General features: G+C 52.5%; 1 protein-coding gene across 1 annotated transcript; it reads right to left on the bottom strand.

Annotated features, from left to right (window-relative positions):
- Positions 1-544: 544 nt before the first annotated feature.
- Positions 545-17,704, bottom strand: ADGRG5 (adhesion G protein-coupled receptor G5). Its single transcript, XM_070044293.1, has 15 exons — positions 17,618-17,704; positions 15,573-15,737; positions 15,343-15,382; positions 14,097-14,269; positions 10,484-10,585; positions 10,190-10,268; positions 9,405-9,561; positions 8,687-8,803; positions 7,859-7,975; positions 6,332-6,484; positions 5,480-5,601; positions 4,951-5,219; positions 4,222-4,339; positions 1,130-1,407; positions 545-750 (listed from the first exon to the last, which is right to left on the bottom strand). The coding sequence occupies exons 5-15, from the start codon at positions 10,545-10,547 to the stop codon at positions 662-664; spliced, it is 1,563 nt and encodes a 520-aa protein (XP_069900394.1). The 5' UTR covers positions 10,548-10,585; positions 14,097-14,269; positions 15,343-15,382; positions 15,573-15,737; positions 17,618-17,704; the 3' UTR covers positions 545-661.
- Positions 17,705-18,747: the final 1,043 nt, after the last annotated feature.

Below are 18,747 nucleotides of genomic sequence, written 5' to 3'. Positions count from 1 at the left end.
ATCATAATTTGGGGGTTAAAGGAAAAGAGGCCTCAGTTACAGGCTGGTGAGGTCTCACACACTGGGTGGGTCTCTAAGCGCTGGGCTGGGGACCCCCGGCCAAGGCTGACCCTCTCCCGGAGGAAGGAAGCAGGGCCCAGCAGGTGTTTCAAGGGCAGGCCCAGGCCGGGGTGGGGATCCCCACCCCACTATGACCTCGTCCTCCCTGGTGCCATTGAATCTGCATAAAGCTCTGGGATTAGGCAGGACCAGAGCCATCTGTCACCATGTCACAGATGTGGAAACCAAGGGTCAGTGAGAAATGACAGGCCCAAGGTCAGACAGTGAAACTCAGAGAAAGGCATTGAAACGTGGCCTCCTGACTCCCAGGCCAGTGCTCTGGCCATAGGCCTGGCCAGCTGGGCCCAGGCACCAGGGACAAGTTTGCTGCCCCCAGGTGGGGCTGGACCTGCCCCAGAGCAGAATGCCTGGGGACGGAGAGCAACACGCTGCCCTCTGGGCCTGGGGAAGGCATGGAGGTGGAAAAGGCCCCCTGGAGGTGACAGTGGCCTCTGGTGTCCAGCAGCTGGCCTGCCATCTTCTCGAGTGGAAGCCAGGGCCTCCGGCTGCAGGCAGCCAGAGAAGCTGGGGGCTCCAGGCCAGGAGGTCCAGACAGTCCAGACTACTGCACCATCTGGGAGGAGTTGAATGCCTCCATCTCTGCCTCTGAGTGGCGCCTCTGGGAGCAGAACCACAGGAAGAGGAAGAAACCTGCATGGAAAAGACTGGTTAGTGGAAGCGCCTCAGGAACAGCGTGGGGCCTCCTCCAAGATCCAGGCACCTCCTTGGCTGGGGTGAGTGGGGCCTCCCTGAGGCCCAGCAGTAATTCTCAGAAGCCCTTCCTGTTGGAGGCCAGAAGGGACCGGGCGTAGGAGCTGGAGGACCAGCCACCGCTAGCCCATAGGCTGCCTTTGTGCAAATTACAAGGTGGCGCCCCCTCCTATGGGCGGGCGTAGCCCCAAACCAGCTTGTCAGGGCCCAGATTTCAGCCCCTGACTCACCCCCTCAACCTGGAGCCCTTCAGTAGTAAACATGTAGCAGCTGTACACTACCCCCCTGGGGTTTCCTCCAGGTCAACCACAGGCCCTACCGTAGAGCGAATTGAAGGTGGTGAAGAGGAAGAGCTGGGGCAGCAGGAAGACACCAAAGGAGAAGAAGGCCAAGATCCAGGTGGTGCCCAGCAGCACGGTGAGGCCCAGCACGGTGACGGTATCCCAGCAGGCCCGGGGGCCCAGCGCCTTCTCCTGCGCCCGCAGTCTGTGCAGGACCCGTAGCGCCCAGGCCAGCACCACCAGGTTGAAAAGGGATGTGAGGCCACCAGAGCCCATGACCAGGATACCGTGCACCCAGGCGTCCCGCACCCAGCATCTGCAGGGGAGGGGCGAAGCGCTGGGGTTGGTGTGGCTCCCAAGACGTGGCAGGGAAGCCACGGTCTCCTGGGCCCCTGGACTGCCTCTTGAACCTGGTCCGGTCTTCCGGCTCAGACCCGTCATTTCTTGCCTGACTGCACAGGTGGTGAAGTCCTGGGCTCAGCTTTCCAGCCAGGCCACCAGGTAGGACCCACCTGCCACCTCAGCCCCATGCCTGAAGCCTCTGCATGCCTCCTTTACCCTCTCTTACCCACCTGAAAACTCTCTCTCTCCTCCCTTGAACATCTAACCCTTCCCCCTTCCACGCCCAGCCCAACTGTCAACTTATAAGGTACTGATTACATCATTGGTCCATGGTCCTCTTTGCTGGAAATTTCTCCTTCCACCCACCACATGATTATCAACATCTCATCCCCATCTTCGTGCAGCGGTGCCAGGAGCCCCTCCCCACCTGGACTGGGCCACCGGCCCTTCCCTGAGCTGCTGCAACTCACAGCTTGGTGGAGGGGCGCTCTCCATGTGTGGACTGAGGAGCCGGGGGAGCAGCAGGAAAACTCCACCGAGGGCAGAGAGGAGGTCAGAGAGATCCCTGACAGTGGCCCCCGCCCTGGTCCTAGACCCTCCGTGAGGTCTTCACGGCCTCTGCTTCCCCCAAACACCTTCAAGGCAGGTGCTGCCTTTTACGCCATCAGGTCACGTGATTTCCGTGAATCAGCCATGCGACCCTCATGGTGACCCTATGAGGCTTAGAAACGCACACCTGCCTAAGGTGGGACTTGAAGCCCCGCGGTCTAAGCACAGAGCCTGAGCCCCTAACTGTCACGATCACCTGCTCGGGCTCCTTTCACTGCAGTCACAGAGTCCTTGAACATGATTTTGGGGGTTCACCCAAGTGGATGCGTGTGGTGGTGGACCATTCCTTTTCACTGCCAGATGATTTGTCTGACAGGGGTGGCTCTATCGCATGTACTAGTCCGGTGTCCTGTCAGTGGGCACTGGAGTTATTTTCAAGGTTTTTAAAAATCGCTGTTAAAGAAGATGTGCTATATACATACACACACACATAAACTCAATGGAGTATTATTCAGTCATAAAAAGAAGGAAATCTTGCCATTTGCGACAGCATGGATGGACCTTGAGATCATTATACTAAGCGAAATAAGTCAAAGAAAGACAAATACCGTATTATCTCACTTACTTGTGGAATCTAAAACAAACAAACAAAAAAACAAGTTCATAGATACAGAAAAGAGATTGGTGGTTGCCAGAGGCCAGGGAGGGGGGGACAGGGTGCAAAACGGGTGAAGGGGGTCAAAAGTTGCAAACTTCCAGTTGTAAAATAAGTAAGTCCTGGGGATGTCATGTACAGCATGGTGACTACAGTTAACAATACTGTATTGCATAATTGAAAGTTGCGAAGAGAGTAGATCTTAAAAGTTCTCATCACAAGAAAAATCAATTCTGTATGTCTGGTGACAGATGTTAACTGGACTTATTGTCACGGTCATTTGGCAATATATACAACCAAATCGCTATGTTGCACACCTGAGATTAATGAAGTGTTATATGTCAATTATACTTCAATTTAAAAAATAAAACAAAAAATGTAAAAGAATTTTTAAAAAAGACATATATATGTAGTAAGGGTTTTTTAAATGCAGGAGAATAAAAGTCACAAAGTCCAGGGTGAGAGGGGAGAGGGAGAGGTGAGGAAGACCGGGAAGGAGATGGTTCTTCGCGCGGGAGCTCGCTAACATCCCTGCATTAACGTGCTTCCTGTTCTGTGGAAGCATCACTGCAGTTCTTTTGCCATGTCACGTGTTATACAATAAAAACACACGTTTAAAGAGTCCTAAGTCACACTTGCTCTGAGAAAACACCCCCACCCTCACAGAGAGGAATTAACCCCATCTTAGCCTCACTCCGTGCCCAGAGCCCTCACTTCCCAGAGACTGGGATGGGCAGTGGTTGGGGGCCGGGCTCTAGAGCCAAGTCCCAGCTCTGCCCTCAACTGGCTGGGTCTCCTTGGCCAGGGTTCTTCAGCTGCCTGTGCCTCAGTTTCCCCAACTGTAAACGAGGGCTGACAATGGGGCCTGCTCCTTGCTGTGAGGATTCAGAGCCAGCCCTCAGCCGTCCTGAGCTGGTGTCAGCCAGGAGAGGGAAAAAGGCCAGACGGCCAACTGCTGGTGATGGGTCTGCAGGGGGTTGTTAAGCTACTCCCTCTATGTTGACTGTTAGAAACATTTCATCAAAAGAAAGAGGTTAACGTCCGAGGGCACGGGAAGGGGCGACAGAGTCTGTCCCCCAAACCGCCTTGCGCCCCCTCCCCACATACACTCTGAGCACGGTGCCTGTGGTGTCCCAATCCCCACAACACTCTCTTCTCTGACTAGGAGGTTTGGAGGGCTGGCAGTGCCATGCCAGGCACAGGTCGGGGGGGCCACAGCCAAGCGCCTGAGCGAAGCACGGAGGTGAGGAGAGAGAAGAGCCAGGCACAGGCTGAGCTCCACCGCACGGCCTGAGAGCCAGAGGGGCGCTGGCCGCCAGCGGCCGGGAGGGGCAAAGGCCCCCCTGCCGCGGCCTGGCCTTGGAGGCCCATGTGCTTCCTAGAACTAGCATAGAGAGTGAACCCGTCCTGCAGGAGACCTTAGGGATCCAGCAGAAGGGGCGTGGCAAAGACCCCTGGAAACCACGCCCCGTGTAAGCAGTAGTCCCCTCCCTGCCCTGCAGTCAGTGTCCCGCCTACAAGGCACCCCGTCTAGAGCCCCAGGACTAGAGCCAGGGAGCCTGCCGCAGCCGTGAGCGCACTCACATGGACGTGTTCTGGGAGCCCGTGCTGTTCCCCTGGCTGTCGGAGAGCGGGATCCTGTAGGGTCCGTAAACTGAGCTCTTGACGGCAAGAAGGAGCAGTACCAGGAAGGCCGGGACCCCTGAGGGGTGGGACAGAGGCTCAGTATCTGTCAGGAGACCCCAGAGATGGGCTGATCATGGGTTCCTGGGGCTGCTAAAACAGGATTCCACCGGGCAAGCAGAGGGTGGGGGGAGGGGAGGGAAAGAGATCGCTCTGAGTCCCCAGCCGCTGTCACGTGGTCCAGCCTCAGAGCAATTAGCCTGGTGGTCTTGGAGAAGGCTGATATGAATGAGGGCTGTAGGGTGGAACAGTAGCGGCAGTAGTAGTGGTCACACTGGGAGGTGATGGCTGGAAGGTAATGGGAGAGAGGGTTTGGGAACCGGTGAGGAAAGAGATAATGAAGACAGGGGCTAGGATGGTGATAGAGACGCCGATGATGGTGGTACCAGAGATGGTGGTGAACATAAGGCTGAGGATGGTGGAGGTGACGGTGGTGTTGGAAGTGGTGGTGATATAGATGCTTTGGAGGTGGAAGTGGTGATAAGAATAGTCATGTAGGAAGCGGCGGTGGGTGCTGGCAGGGGTGGTGACCAGTGGTCATGGCAGTGGAGGAGAAAGAGGACAGGAGGGGACAGACGCCCAGTCTGGCTGGAAGCCTCAGGAAGCAAGCGAGAGGGAGACCGTGCTTACCCCAGCCCAGGGCACAGAGCTTGAGCACATATCGGCGGATGTAGATGTTGTAGACGCGCCCAAGTAGGAGGTAGAGGTTGAAGCCTTCAATGGCCATCCAGGTGAAGCAGCTGAGCAGCGCGTAGTGCAGGGTGGCAGCCAGTGCCACGCATGCTGACTCAGGCACGGGGGGCACGGCCGGCACTGGGCTCAGCAGGAAGGCGACATTGAGGAGCAGCACCGAGGCGTGCAGGTTCACGTGGATGCACGTAATGGAATCACTCGGCTTCCTGCGGGTGGGGGCGTGGCCCTCCGTGACCGGACGTCACCAGGCAGCGCCACCCCCTGGGCTCATAGACACGTAATGACTGGGACACAGGTCGAGAGGGGCAGGGACCCAACAACAGCCACACGCAAGGAGGCTGGTCTCCTGCTTCCCAGCCTCTGCACTCTGGAAAAGCCCACCTGACTCTGGGGGCCCAAGTAGGAAAGAAGGAGGGGTGCTGAGCAGCAGTGGGTGGGCTGGCCCAGCACGAGGGCAGGGGAATACCTGGCAAGGAGGTGCAGCAGGACAGTGAGCAGCGAGGCCACGATGGAGATGCTGCAGCCCACCAGGGAGATGTATGTGAGGGGCGCCAGCAGCTCTGCAGGGACCGGGGCCTGGGAGAGTTGCTGTGGGAGGGAAGGGGAGCCAGAAGCATGGAAATGCCCTCCACTGCCTAAATCAAAGACACCTGCCAAGACCTCAGCTTCAAGCCCCCCTACCCTACAATCCTAGCCGTGGTCCTGACTTGAAAACAGCCACAGCAGACACAGCGGCTTTTCTGCCTCCCAACTCCCATCTCCCCTTCCTCCCCTCCCTCACTCCCGCACGTGGGTGGACCCTCCACTTCTCCTACTATGTATAGTCAGGTGCACCAGGCCTGGCCTATCAGAGCCTTCCCTCCTCCTGCCCACAGTGATTGGTTAAGGGATGGGCATGGGACACACTCTAGGCCTGTGGGACTCAATCCTATGGCTTTGGCTGGCAGAATTCGGTGAGAGAGCTCTCGTTCTACTGACCTGAACCTAGTAGGACATAAAACAGGAAATGCCAGCAGCCATATTATAAGCCCATGGGGAGATCCTGTCTGAGAACTAAGCTAACACAAAGCAAGAACGATTGAGAGACTGAGACAGAGTCCTATCTTGGTGACATTGAGCCCCTAGAGCAAGACATGCCTGAAGCCTAACCCAGCCTTTTCGGGAACATGAACCCATAAGGTGTTCTGGTTTTTTTTCCTTAAGCCCATTTGAGTTGGATTTTCTGCCCCCTGCACCAGCTTTTGCCTTTCTCCTCTGTCCTGGATAGGGGGCCCTCTGCAGCTCTGAGCACCCTCACCCAGGCTAGATGCACACATACCATGAGAACAGCAAAGTAGGTGAGGTGGTTGCAGCGGCAGAGCACCTGGGAGGGTGAGGGCTGCTCTGTGCGACAGCCCTCAGTGCTCCAGGCCCCCCAGTGGTGCTTGCTGGCTCCCTCCTTCCAGAAGACACAGGTCACCGTGTAGCCTTCCTAAGGGGAGATGCTGGAATTGGGTGCATCCAGGGGGTGGAGGGGAGGGCCATGGATCAGGGAGGGTCTGGTAATTATGGGAGCCGAAGGTGACTCAGCTGCACCCTTGTCAACATTTTACCAGGCACGGGCTGGGCTTTGGCATCAGACAGACCAGATTCCAGCCCCACCTCCCCAACGGACTCTGAGAGTGACCTGGGAAAGTCACAGAGGTTCTCTGAGCCTCAGTTTATGCATCTGCAAAATGCGATCATTTATACTCAAGTCACAAGGATGGTGGAATAATCAAAGGCAATGAGAAATCTTGAGTGCCCAGCTCTGGCCAATACAGTAGGTGCCTATAATCAATGTCCGCTTTCCCCTCCTCCCCATGGGGAACAATGACAGTCCAGACCCACCCCAGTGGGGGAGAGAGAGAGTCATCTACAGACAGCCCTGACGCCAAGCCCTGTGGGTGGAAAGGTGAGGGAAATGAAACGGGCACTCCATGGAAGACCATGGAGGAAAAGGCAGAGGAGTCCTGAGAAGGGAAGGGACAGCTGGGGCACTGAGGCCTTAGAGGACACATCAGATTTCAACAGAAGTGGAGCAAGGATGTAACAGGGGCAAAAGCCCAGAAGAATGAAAGGAAAGGACAGTGGAGAAATTGGGAGTGCAGAGCGGTCCTGATGAGGCTGACAGAAGATATGGCCAGACTCTGGGGCTTTTCGGGAATGCCATCAGGGCTTGTGCCCACCCAGCAGCCCTTCTTCCTTCTTTCGGCATCAATATCTGTAGTTTCCTTGGGGACCCATCCCTCTCCCAATGACGGGTCAAATGAATCCAGCCCAGTCCCTGGGCCATGTGACCCAGGTCTGGCCAATCTACATGTTCCATCCCCCTGGGCACAGTGATGGGTCAGGGATGGATGACACATGACCCAGCTGGACCTTTAGAATCCGTTATGGGATCCTGGTTTGCACTGGCAAGAAAGAGCCTGCTGAGAAGAGGGGAAGGAGGTCCAGCACTTCAGCTGCCACCTTGCCGCAGAGTGGAAAGCCAAGGCAGGAAACCATTGTTGAGAGATGGAGACTGATCCATTATGGCATCATATCTGTGCCTGAAGCTAGAACAGCCCTGGACACTTCACGTACATGAGCCAATAAGCTGGCTTGAGTTGGTTTTCTATCATGTGCAATTCAAAGAATCCTGATGAATGCAGTGTGTCAAAGCTTCTCTCTCATTTCTTTGGCAGGAATTTTCAAAGTATGATAGATTTAAAGCAGCTTGTTTCTAAGATAGTTCCACAAGTCTGGGTTTGATCAAACCAGTGTTCGACAGGACAGCCACAAGGGGGTAGGGGTGGGGTGGACGTGGGGGTGGCCCCAACAATACCAGGCTTTGGTTGTGCCAGAAGCTGATGTTCACCGGCTCACGGAGGTTGCTCACTTGTCCATGGCTCAGCTGGGCCCCCAGAACATAGTTATTGAGCACAGATGAATTGATGTCTTTCTGGAAGGGCAACAGAAGAAGCACTGACTGGAGGGGACATGAGGAGACCCTGGATGAGGTCCAAGAGCCCCCATTCTCCAGCCCCTCCTCCCCGGATGAGAACAAGCAGCATGGCTTTCACTTGTACAGCTGTGCCAGCCTCACAGCCTTTGCGTATGCTGCCCCCTCCACCTGGAACCCTGTCTTCTCACTACCACCACCATCACCTCCCATTTGTTAAATGAATTCCAGCCTCATACCCTCCATGTCACCCTACCCTAACTCACTTTCAAAGCCAAGGTTAAAAGACACCTCCTCCAGAAGCCCTCCAGGACTGCTCATTGGGAGCCATCCTGACCCCACCCTGACTCATCCATCCCTTTGAATCTCTATGGTTATAATCAACCTCAAGCTAAAATTAAGTCTCTGAGGTCCTGGTCTAACTGTTGAGATAGAGAGCTCTCTGAGGACAAAGATCTTGTGACCTACTTGTCTATCTCCCATCTAGGGAGAGGCACACAAACAGTAGACTTCTTAGGTCTCGTTTGCACATTATAATCATGCCTCCCTTCCATTTTGCTAAAACAGAGGCCCAGAGAGGGGCACTGATTGACTGAAGTTGCACAGTAGGCTGGTCCCTGCCCAGAGGCCAGGAGGTGGCATGCATGCCTGCAGTGACCCCCCAAGAAGGAGCCCACATCCACCCTGCTTGGCCTACTAGCAGGCCCTGACCTGAAAAAAGCGGGTGTTGGAGAAGTAGATGCAGATGAGAGTCAGCTCCCTGGGGCGCACCCTGCAGGCATCATGAGTCAGCTCAGCTGGGAACTGCATGGCGAGTGGGACCTGGGCCTGTGGAGAGCCAGAGATAGGCTGCACCTGGTGTCTGAAGCCTCCAGACCCACCACAACACCTTCACTGCTCCCCACTCCCCAGGAAGCCCTCCCAGCCTTGCCCCGAGCCTCTCCTACCTTGGAGCCTCCGCCCACAGAACCCTCTCCTGCCAGGCTGCACCTCCACCCAAACTTCCCCCGATCTCAGGCCTTCCCTTCAGGCTGTTCTGGTCTTGAATTTGGGTTATTTATTCCACTCAGCTGGGTCCCTGAAGATGGAGGGGATGGATCCCCCAGCACCCAGGTATTCAGCAGGAATCATACCAGGGCCCTCAAAGGTGTCCCGTTCCCCTGGCCTCTCCCACGACTGCCTCACCCCAGGAACCTGCAAAAGCAGGAAGAGGACACTGCCCCTGAGGGGCCACAAGCACCCCCTTTCCATCATTCACATGAAGAACGTCAGCCCCATTTTACAGAGGCGGCAACTCACAGCTATTAAGGCAGAGCCCTGATTGGTGGGAAGGTGGGCGATGGACCCTGGGGAAAGTCCAGACCTTAAACCCCCGGAGGATTTCTGGGGTAGAGGCTCTGGCCACCCCCAATCCCTGGCCACCTCTGACCTGGGGGACCTGCTGCAGAGCAGCACTTCCCAGTGAGAGGCCAGTGAAGTTGCAGCCCAGCTTGAAGGCTAGTGTCTGGATGGTATGCGTCCGCAAAGTGAGGTTATGGCCCCCAAAGCTGGCATTGAGTAGCCTTGACTCTAGGCCATGGATGAGCCTGAAAGTGAGAGAGGTGGCCAGAGCCCGGGGTAAGGATGGAGGTGAGTGGCACTCTCCACAGCCTCCCCCATCCCACACCCGTCACTCCCACCTCTAGACCTCTGCATAGTGTTCCTGGCACACTCTCACCTCCCCACCCCACCCATCTCCTTCCATTAACTCTTGTTTGGGTTCCAGTTTGTTGACACCTCCTCCAGGAAGCCTTCCCTGGCAGCTCCCCACTGACTGAAGTGCTCCACAGCCCTATGATTCCCTGGTCAGTCATCAGCATTGGCCTCTTACCCTGAGCTACTAGGCTTTTGGGTCACAGACTCTGGAGAGCCCAGCCCAAGTCTTGGAGCCCCTTCCCAGAAAAATGCATGGAGACCCGTGATTCTGCGCCTGGTTTCATGGCATCCATGGTTAAGGGCCCCCAACCAGACAGTAAACTCAATGAGAACAGGGATGTGTCTATCCCACGTCTCCAGAGCTTGGTGCCGGGCACACAGTAGCTACTCAATAAATGAGTGTTGAATAAATGAATTAACAGTCTACCCTGGACCAACCCTGGGCCATGGATTCAAGGTGCAAGCTGGGGGTGGAGGCACAGCTGACTCTGGGAGGGAGAGGAGGGACACCCAACTCACTCAGCAAAAGAAGTGAGGCTCCGGCTCCTGGCTGCCGTCTCCATTCTCTTCATCCAGCGCAGGATTTCTTGGGATGCCTCTGTGAGGAGAGAGTCAGACATCCGCCTCAGTCTCTGTCTGCAGCTGCCCCGCCTCCCGCCCCACGGCCTCTGGGCCTTCCGCCCCAGCCTCCTGCTGCCCCAGGAGGCCTAAGTGCCCCTTTTCAATCTCCCTTGGTTTGAGGCCTCCCCGCTTCACATCACAGCCAGGGGTCCAGGCTAGGATGGCCCTTGCAGCTCAGCGGAGCCCTCTTACCCTCTGTTCTGCTCTGAAACATCAAGAGGCACAGGCAGAGGAAAAGGGCCCCGCAGCGATCCATGTCCTGTACCGAGTCTCCTCCAAGAACTGGCTCCCGCCCTGGAAAAGGTGCATGTCTTTGTCACCTCGGTGAAAGAGCCACCTCTAACGCTAGGCATCTGGCACACCCCAAGAATAGGACGCGCAGCATCTTATTTGATCCTCACCACTCCTGCATCTCACAGATGAGGAAACCGTGGCTCAGCGAGCAAGGCGTCTTGCTTTGCGTGAGGCTGCCTGAAGCCATGTCTCTGTTACTCCAGAGTCCTTGATCATTTGCAGCTCTGCCTGAGACACATCCTCCTCCCAAAACATGGTATCTCTGGGGGCCTCCCCGGGGCTCTGATCTTACCCAGGGGAACATTGGGAGTTGCTTGTCATTAATCCTGTCCAGCCCTGTCGTTCACCCACCATGTGACTTCGGGCAAGAATCTGTCCCTCTCTGATTAAACTACCAGCAGCAGCAGCTGGGGGAATCCGAAAGTTGGAGCAGAGAAAAAGACGAGAACTAAGAGTTTCAGGAGAAGGCTGGTTTTGATGACAATCGTGGGAGGTCAGAGGCCACCAAGAATCACAGCAGCTGGATGACATCAGGAAAACCACTGCCTTTGTCCACAAAGAATTCCCCCAAAGCCCATTTTAAAGTATAATGGGATTTGAACATATTGTTAAGTACTGTATTCAACACTTGCTTTGCAACCTTCTCTTCATTTTCACTTATTTTTGTGACTGCCAGGATCTATGGCAGCTGTTAGTTATGAATGAAGATGTCAGGTTCAAATTTGTGAAAATAAATCCAATGTTTTGGTTTAAAAAAAAAAAAAATCTGTCCCTCTCTGCCCTCATTTCCCTCGGTTTTAAAATTAACTAATAGGGACTTCCCTGGTGGCACAGTGATTAAGAATCCGCCCGCCGATGCAGGGGACGTGGGTTTGATCCCTGGTCCAGGAAGATCCCACATACCGCAGAGCAACTAGGCCTGTGCGCCACAGCTACTGAGCCTGTGCTCTAGAGCCCAGGAGCCACAACTACTGAGCCTGCATGTCACAACTATTGAGCCCAGGTGCCACAACTACTGAAGCTCGCGCAACTAGAGCCCGTGCTCCACAACGAGAAGCCACTGCAATGAGAAGCCCACGCACCGCAAGGAAGAGTAGCCCCCGCTCACCGCAACTAGAGAAAGCCCGTGTGCAGCAATGAAGACCCAATGCAGCCAAAAATAAATAAATAAATTTATTTTTTTAACGTTAAAATGAACTAATAAACTTCTGCTTAAACATAGCAAATTTATGCCTACCCCCGAAACTCCACTAAAATGAGAGTGAATGAATAAAACAGACACAAAGCCACAAAAGACAGAACAATGGGAAAGAAGACAACAGCAGATGAGAGATATCAGTGAAACCTTGGAGGCCGCAAAGCAGGTGGCCACCTGCTTAAAAAAACAAAAGTTAGCAGACCATAAGACGTTGAACCCAAGCGCTTGCAGTAAGGAGAGGTGAATACAGCAGGTGGGGGGATCGGGGAGGGGACACGGGGAAGACAGCTAGGTCAAGCCTCACCACTGTGGGAGCACTTGAGCGCTGGAAGCATCGGGAACCTCTGAAGGTGGGATGAAGGGTGAGGCTAAAAACGGGGGCCTGCTGGTTGTGAGTTTTTAAAATGACCAGCTGGGTCCCCAGATCTCCTTTGCCACCTGGAGCATCCAGGAACCTTCCTCACCACCCTTGCATCCTCAACCCTACCCTCCAACACAAAGTACATTCCCTGCAGACAGTGCACCAGAGAGAATCTGCAAGGTGCCGTTCTGGTACAGGAAAATTAAGCCATATCCCCTCCCCACCTCCTCCTCCAATCAGCTTCCAGAAGACTGCCAGCAGCCAGGCAATGATGCTCCGAGGCAGGAGAAAATTCTTCTCTGCAGAACTGACCGTTCTAAGAAAAGTATCCTGTAGCTACTGACATTTTGGTGCTCCTTGATAAAACAGCCAGGACCAAGCTTACGGTGAAGCCTCACCAGTCACCAAGCCCTACCAGGCACTTAAGTGTTTTTGTTTGTTTTTTTTTTAACGCACACAACATAGTTTATTTATTTTCAATTAATTTAATTTATTTATTTATTTTTGGCTGCATTGGGTCTTCATTGGTGCGCACTGGCTTTCTCTAGTTGTGGCGAGCGGGGGCTTCTCTTTGCAGTGGCTTCTCTTGTTGCAGAACTTCATAGCAGCCTTATTCGCAATAGCCCCAAATTGGAAACAATTCCAATGTGCCTTCAATGGGTGAATGGTTACACAACCTCAGGTACATCTGTACCATGAACTACAACTCAGCAATTAGAAAAATATACTGTTTCTCACAACTTGGATGGGTCTCAAGGGAAAGCCAATCTCGAAATGTTGCATACAGTATGATTTGATTTATATGACATTCTTGAAATAACAAAATTATAGAGACGGAGAACAGATTAGTGTTTGCCAACAGTTAGGGATGGGGGTGTTTCTGTAAAGGAGCAGCACTAGGGAGCCTTGTGGCGATGGGACAGTTTTGTATCTTCATTGTGATGGTGGTGACAAGAATCTACACGTCATAAAATTGCACAGAACTAAGCACACACACACACACACATAAATCAGTGCATAAAAACTGATGAAATTGAATAAAGGCTGTGAATTGTACCAAAGTCAATTTCCTGGTTTTGATATTGTACCTCAGGTGTGAAAGATGTTACCATTGAAGAAGACCGGATGAAACGCACACAAAACCTTTTTTGCAACTTCCTGTGAATTTTTCATTGTTTCAAAATTAAAAGTTAAAAAAATACAGTACGATGGATTGCCATTTCACTATTAAGAATTACGATGCAAATAGCCACATAAAAGAGGAGCACAGCATACCATTGAGCGGAAAGAACAGGTTAAAAATAACACATATAATATAACACATATAAATAAATAAATAAATAAAAGAGAATAAAGACTTCGGAGTCATAGAGTGCTGGGTTCTTATTTATTTGGCTATTAGGTTATTTATTTGGCTGTGTTACCTTGGGCAATTCACTTACCCTCTCAGAGCCTCAGCGACTAAAGGAAAAGATTTGGGGGGACAAAGGAAACCACTGAATGAAACCATTTGGAATGTTTCAGGTGAGAAAACTGAGAACCCGAGAGTGTAGGAAAGACCCCCTCACAGTACGAAGGGGGAAACTGAGGCCCAGACAGTGATGTGGATTTGACCTCCAGGGTCTGGACCCTAATACGGGGTCCCCAGGCCCTTGGCCATGCTTCTGCCAGCCATACACAGAGGGAAGAGGAGCTTAACCCCACCCTGCAACTGGGGAAATTAAGGCCAAAGCAGAAGTGACACCCTCCCCACCAAGCACCCAAAGAGAAGCTGTGGTTTCCACCCCCTTTCCCAGGAGCAACCACAATCTTCACTTCTGCTTGCAACCTCCAACATCCCCCGCCTCATCTTTTCAGAGAGACCACCACTCACCATTACCTCACACCTTCAGCCATCTCCGTCTTTTTGCGATTTGCTATTTGGGGTCCTCTAGAAAACAGAAATCCCTTACCTGACTCTCAAGAAGGTTCCATTGACCGTGGCAAAACTGAATACCACACAAGGGTTTTCCCGGGGTTCTTCAGCAGGCCAGTGGGCAGCTGAAACGCAAACCCAGACTCCAAGTCAAGTGCTCTCTCCCACAATGCGCTGCAGCCTCCTAAAGATGGCCTGGTGGCTGAGTTGCTGCATGGATGAGGCGACAAGTGGAGAGCAGAACAGAGCCTTCAGAAGATGTAAATTCGATAACTAGTTCCAGTATTCAGCACTTGAGGTCTGACCTTAGGCAAGGAACTTGACCTTTCTGTGCTTCAGGTTTTCTCATCTGTAAAATGAGGCCAAGGTCATCTATTTCCCAGGGAGAGAGACTCAGACAACCATTTCCATGATCCACACTCCAGGGAATCTAAGGCTCTGACCCAAGGTTGCCAGCCAGGACTACACTCGGCGGGAGAGCTCGGAAGCCCTGCCTTCCTATCCAGAGCTGGCTGTGCCCACCCTCTCCCCAACAGCACCAGGCTCCACTGGGCCACTGCATTCCTGGATAGGGCCCCGCCTGCCCCTCCCAGCAACTGCTCTTGCCAACCAAAGGCTGAAGTCCCTACTTCTGGCCTCCCCCTGGCCTGGGTGAAAAGTGAACCTGTGGTCTCTGCAGGAAAGTCCTGACAGGTGCCATTATCAGCCCCATTTCACAGGCAGGGAAAAGGAGGCTCCACCAGCACCCAACAGGGGGTCTGTGACCCAGCCAGGTCCAGAGCCTTTGCCTGAGAACACACTGTCCCCAGGCTCCCTTCCAGGTCACTCAGAGGAACCGCATCTGCTCTGATTCGCCCAACATAAACTCTGTGCCAGGCCCTCACCCCTGTCACCTGAGGTGCAGGTTACTGGACTAGCCCCATTTTACAGATGAGGAAACTCAGGTGCAGAAAAGCAAAGTTCAATAACTTGCACCAGTCCACATGGGGTAGGGGGGTGGGGGGGATAAATATTTGAACCCAGCACCCAACCACTCCTTAATTTAAATGCCTTTTTTCAAAAACATAGATCTGTACATTCCTGAGATTTGGGGTTGTCATCAGGGGCCCAGGAACTGGTGAAGGGAATGAAGGTGAGTCCCCACCTTGCGGCTCCACGGATGTCACCGGTCCAGCAACCACCCAGGTAGGGGTGTGCCCAGTGCCTGCTAGGGAACCCAAGGGTCAGGACAGAATCTGGAGGGAGTGGGGCATGCATGGAAAGACCCAGACCGAGGGGCTGACCTGTGCAGCTGCTGTTGTCTCACCGCCGTCTCGCCGCCTTCTGCACGAAGAAGGGGAAGTTGGGGACCTCTGTGCTGCGGGCAGGCGACCTCCCTGCCCCTGCACTGCTCTCTGCTCTCTTCACCCAACAGCTGCACTGCACGCTCCCATTTCCCTTCTTCTGTCACTGGAAGAAGGCTATTTGTTACTTCTGAGCTGATAGCCACTCCCAGCTCACCCCTTGATCTCACCCCCTCAGGGCCTGCAGCACTTCCTTCGGGCAGCTGCACATTTGCAGAGATGCTGGGCGTCCGTGGGGAGAGGGAGGAGGGCTGGCCAATGTGGCATCCAGCGGGGTCCAAGACCCACTCAGCTCTGTGCCCTTGGGCAAGAGCTGATTTTCATTCTTCAAACTTCTATTGGACATAGAAAACAAGACACCTGATTTTTAGTGATTTTTTATGGCGGCAAAATATGCAAGAAATTTACCATTTTAGCCATTTTTAAGTATACGGTTCAGTGGCATTAAGTACATTCATATTGCAACCATGGCCACCTTTCATCTTCAGAGCTTTTCCACCTCCAGAAACTGAAACGCTGCACCCATTAAACGCTAACTCCCCATTCCCCACTCCCTACAGCCCCTAGTAACCACCACTCTACTTTCTGTCTCTGTTTGGCTCTAGGAACCTCATTTAAACGGAATCATACAATATTTGTCCTTTTGTGACTGGCTTGTTTCACTTAACATGATGTCCTTATGGTCAATCCATGCTGTAGCATATGTCAGAATTTCCTTTCTTCTTAAGGCTGAATAATATTCCTTTGAATGTATAGAGCACATTTTGTTTATCCATTCATCCACCGACAGACACTTGGGTTGCTTCTACCTTCTGGGTATTATGAATAATGCTCCTATGAACATGGGTGTACAAACTGTATCCCTTTTTAACAGAGAGAAAGTTTCTAGCTAGACTAGACTGATGATGTTGTTTATTTACATGATGTTTATTTTTATGACTTTCTTCTAGTTAACCTGATATCACATTTCCTATTTAGCCTAAAATACACGTCTGTCCTGAAAAAAGTGAAATGATTTAAAGAAAAACACTAAGTAAATAATAGCACAAGTGCTGTATGTTGATGGCAAAAAGTGGCGGCAGAGACACAGGCCAGAGAACTGCGGAAGTGTGGGAAATACTAACACAAGCCTCAATCAAAACCCTCCTGTGCTAAATTGGGGAAAGAAACCCCTCAGGGGCCACTGGGAGGCTGACACCAGATTAGCGCTGCATCCAGAAGACTGCCAGGAGGGGTGGTTTTAGCAAAAGGAATGAGAATGGGAAAACTGAAAGTCAGATCTGGGCTCTGAGACCTCCCAGCCGTGTGACCTGAGTCTGTCACGGGGCTTCTGATCTGAGGATCACATTTCTCACTGTGAGATGGTGGTAACAACACCCAGCTCATAGGAGGGCTATAAGACTGAGTTAATTCATGTGAACTCCCAAGCCTATGGTCAACACACAGCTAGGGTCTATGAGCGGGCAGTTCTCACCTCACCCCCTGCAAGAGACACCCCAGGACAGTATATTTGTTTCTTTTCTTGAGAGAGAGCCCTATTGTGATGATGTTAAAATTGGAGCTTAGGTTCATCATCAACTCAGCCTCCTCCACCTTCACTATCTGTATCCCCACCTCCAGAAAACTCTGGTAAAGAACTCTAGACTCTTGGTCATGGCTGTCCTTACTGGCTGTGAAACTTTGGGTAAGGCTGAGCCAAGAGCCTCAATGAGCATTTCCCCAAGTTTAAAATGGGGATGTTCCAGTCCTCTGAGTACTCAATATCTGAATCTCTCAGGTCCAAAATACACACAGTAAGCAAAGGCCAGCCACTGCAACATTTACAGGTTAGTTCCCTCTCAACCACCACATATCCCCACCCAAATCAGTCCCTAGCTGACTGTCAGATGCTATTAACATTTAACCACGCAAATACAAAGCAAATGGTTATGAGTGAAACTGCAAATCTTGCAAAAAGCGTGAGATTTCATGAAGTTGATGGAAGTGATGCCGTGGAAATGGAGCAGCAGCTGACCACAGAGGAAGAGAACTTCTGTAAGAGAAATGACCAAGAACTTCCAGAGAGAACTGTTTGACTATCAAAGGATTCATAGTGAGCCTTGGGAGTGAAACCCCAAATACTTCTGCAAAAACTGATCCTCTTGCTGCAAAGAGCCAATACTTTGTTCATTCTAACGCACGCATGATTGCAACCATAATCTAAATACAGGCATACCTTGGAGATATTTCAGGTTCGGTTCCAAGTCACCACAGTAAATCAAATATTGCAGTAAGTCGAGTCACACGAATTTTTTGGTTTCCCAGTGCCTGTAAAAGTTATGTTTACACTATACTGTAGTCTAGTAAGTGTTCAATAGCATTATGTCTAAAAAAATCTTTTTAACTTAAAAATCTTTATTGCTAAAAAATGCTAACCATCATCTGAGCTTTCAGCAAGTCATAACCTTTTTGCTGGTGGAAGGTCTGAAATATTTTGAGGGTTATCAAACGGTGACACAGAGACTCGAATTAAGCACATGCCGTTGGTGCCAACAGACTCGCTCTAGACAGGGTTGCCACAAACCTTCAATTAGTTAAAACAAAACATCTTGTGAAGGGCAATAAAAAGAGATGTGTCTCTACTGTTAATTACCGGTTCAAACTAATTTATCTTCTTCATTTTTAGTTTCTTTTCCCATGTAAAGTCCCAATACAGCAATATACCTCTCTGAACTTCTGGTCCTCTTTTTAGACGGATTCACCTCAGTGGCCTTCCAGCGGACAGGATGTGGTAAGAACAGGGCCGCCAGGCGCCCGCCTCCCCATCTCGCCAAAACCGAAAACACTCACTCGCAAGGGAGGAAGTCCCAAAGTGGCAGGGCGCACGCAAGGGCCCCAGAAGGTAATTGCCCGGGACCGCCCCGTCAACTGCAGCCCTACCCTTCGCAGGAAGTACCCTGGCACATCAGAGAAAACCTCCGCCCGGCGGGCCAAGTGCCCCATCACACTTCTCAACACGCGCGAGGTTACTCTGGCCAACCCTTCTGTTGTACAAAGGGAAAACTGAGGCCGGATGAGGGGCAGGGACTTGCTCCTCCACGTCCACTCGGTGGCAGAGCTGGCACTGGGAAGAATGCAGGTAACAAAAGTGAACACTTGGTAAACACTCTCCACGTGCTGAGCCCGGGACAGCCGGTGCCCACTTCAGCTGCTGGGCGCCTAGTATGTCACTGGCGCAAGGAGAAACCTGAGGCGGGAAAGCCGAGCCCCGCGGGCGCCCCCAGACCATGCCTTCCTTCCCCCCTACTCTCGGCCCCCATGCTGGGGTGGGGCCTATGTCGGGGTCCGGCACGCTCTGTGCTGATC

The sequence above is a fragment of the Globicephala melas genome, chromosome 19 (assembly GCF_963455315.2).
Source record: "Globicephala melas chromosome 19, mGloMel1.2, whole genome shotgun sequence".
In the NCBI taxonomy this organism is placed as follows: Eukaryota; Metazoa; Chordata; class Mammalia; order Artiodactyla; family Delphinidae; genus Globicephala; species Globicephala melas.
The sequence above is the reverse complement of the archived record's forward strand: the minus strand, read 5'-3'. Positions and strand labels throughout refer to the sequence as shown.

Coding starts and splice junctions, on each gene's coding strand:
- ADGRG5 (XM_070044293.1), bottom strand. CDS start 10,547: ATGGATCGCTGCGGGGCCCTTTTCCTCTGCCTGTGCCTCTTGATGTTT. Junction 7,976..8,686: donor CCAACACCCGCTTTTTTCAG/GTCAGGGCCTGC, acceptor TTGCCCTTCCAG/AAAGACATCAATTCATCTGT. Junction 1,408..4,221: donor GGCTCCCAGAACACGTCCAT/GTGAGTGCGCTC, acceptor CCTCCCCTGCAG/ATGCTGGGTGCGGGACGCCT.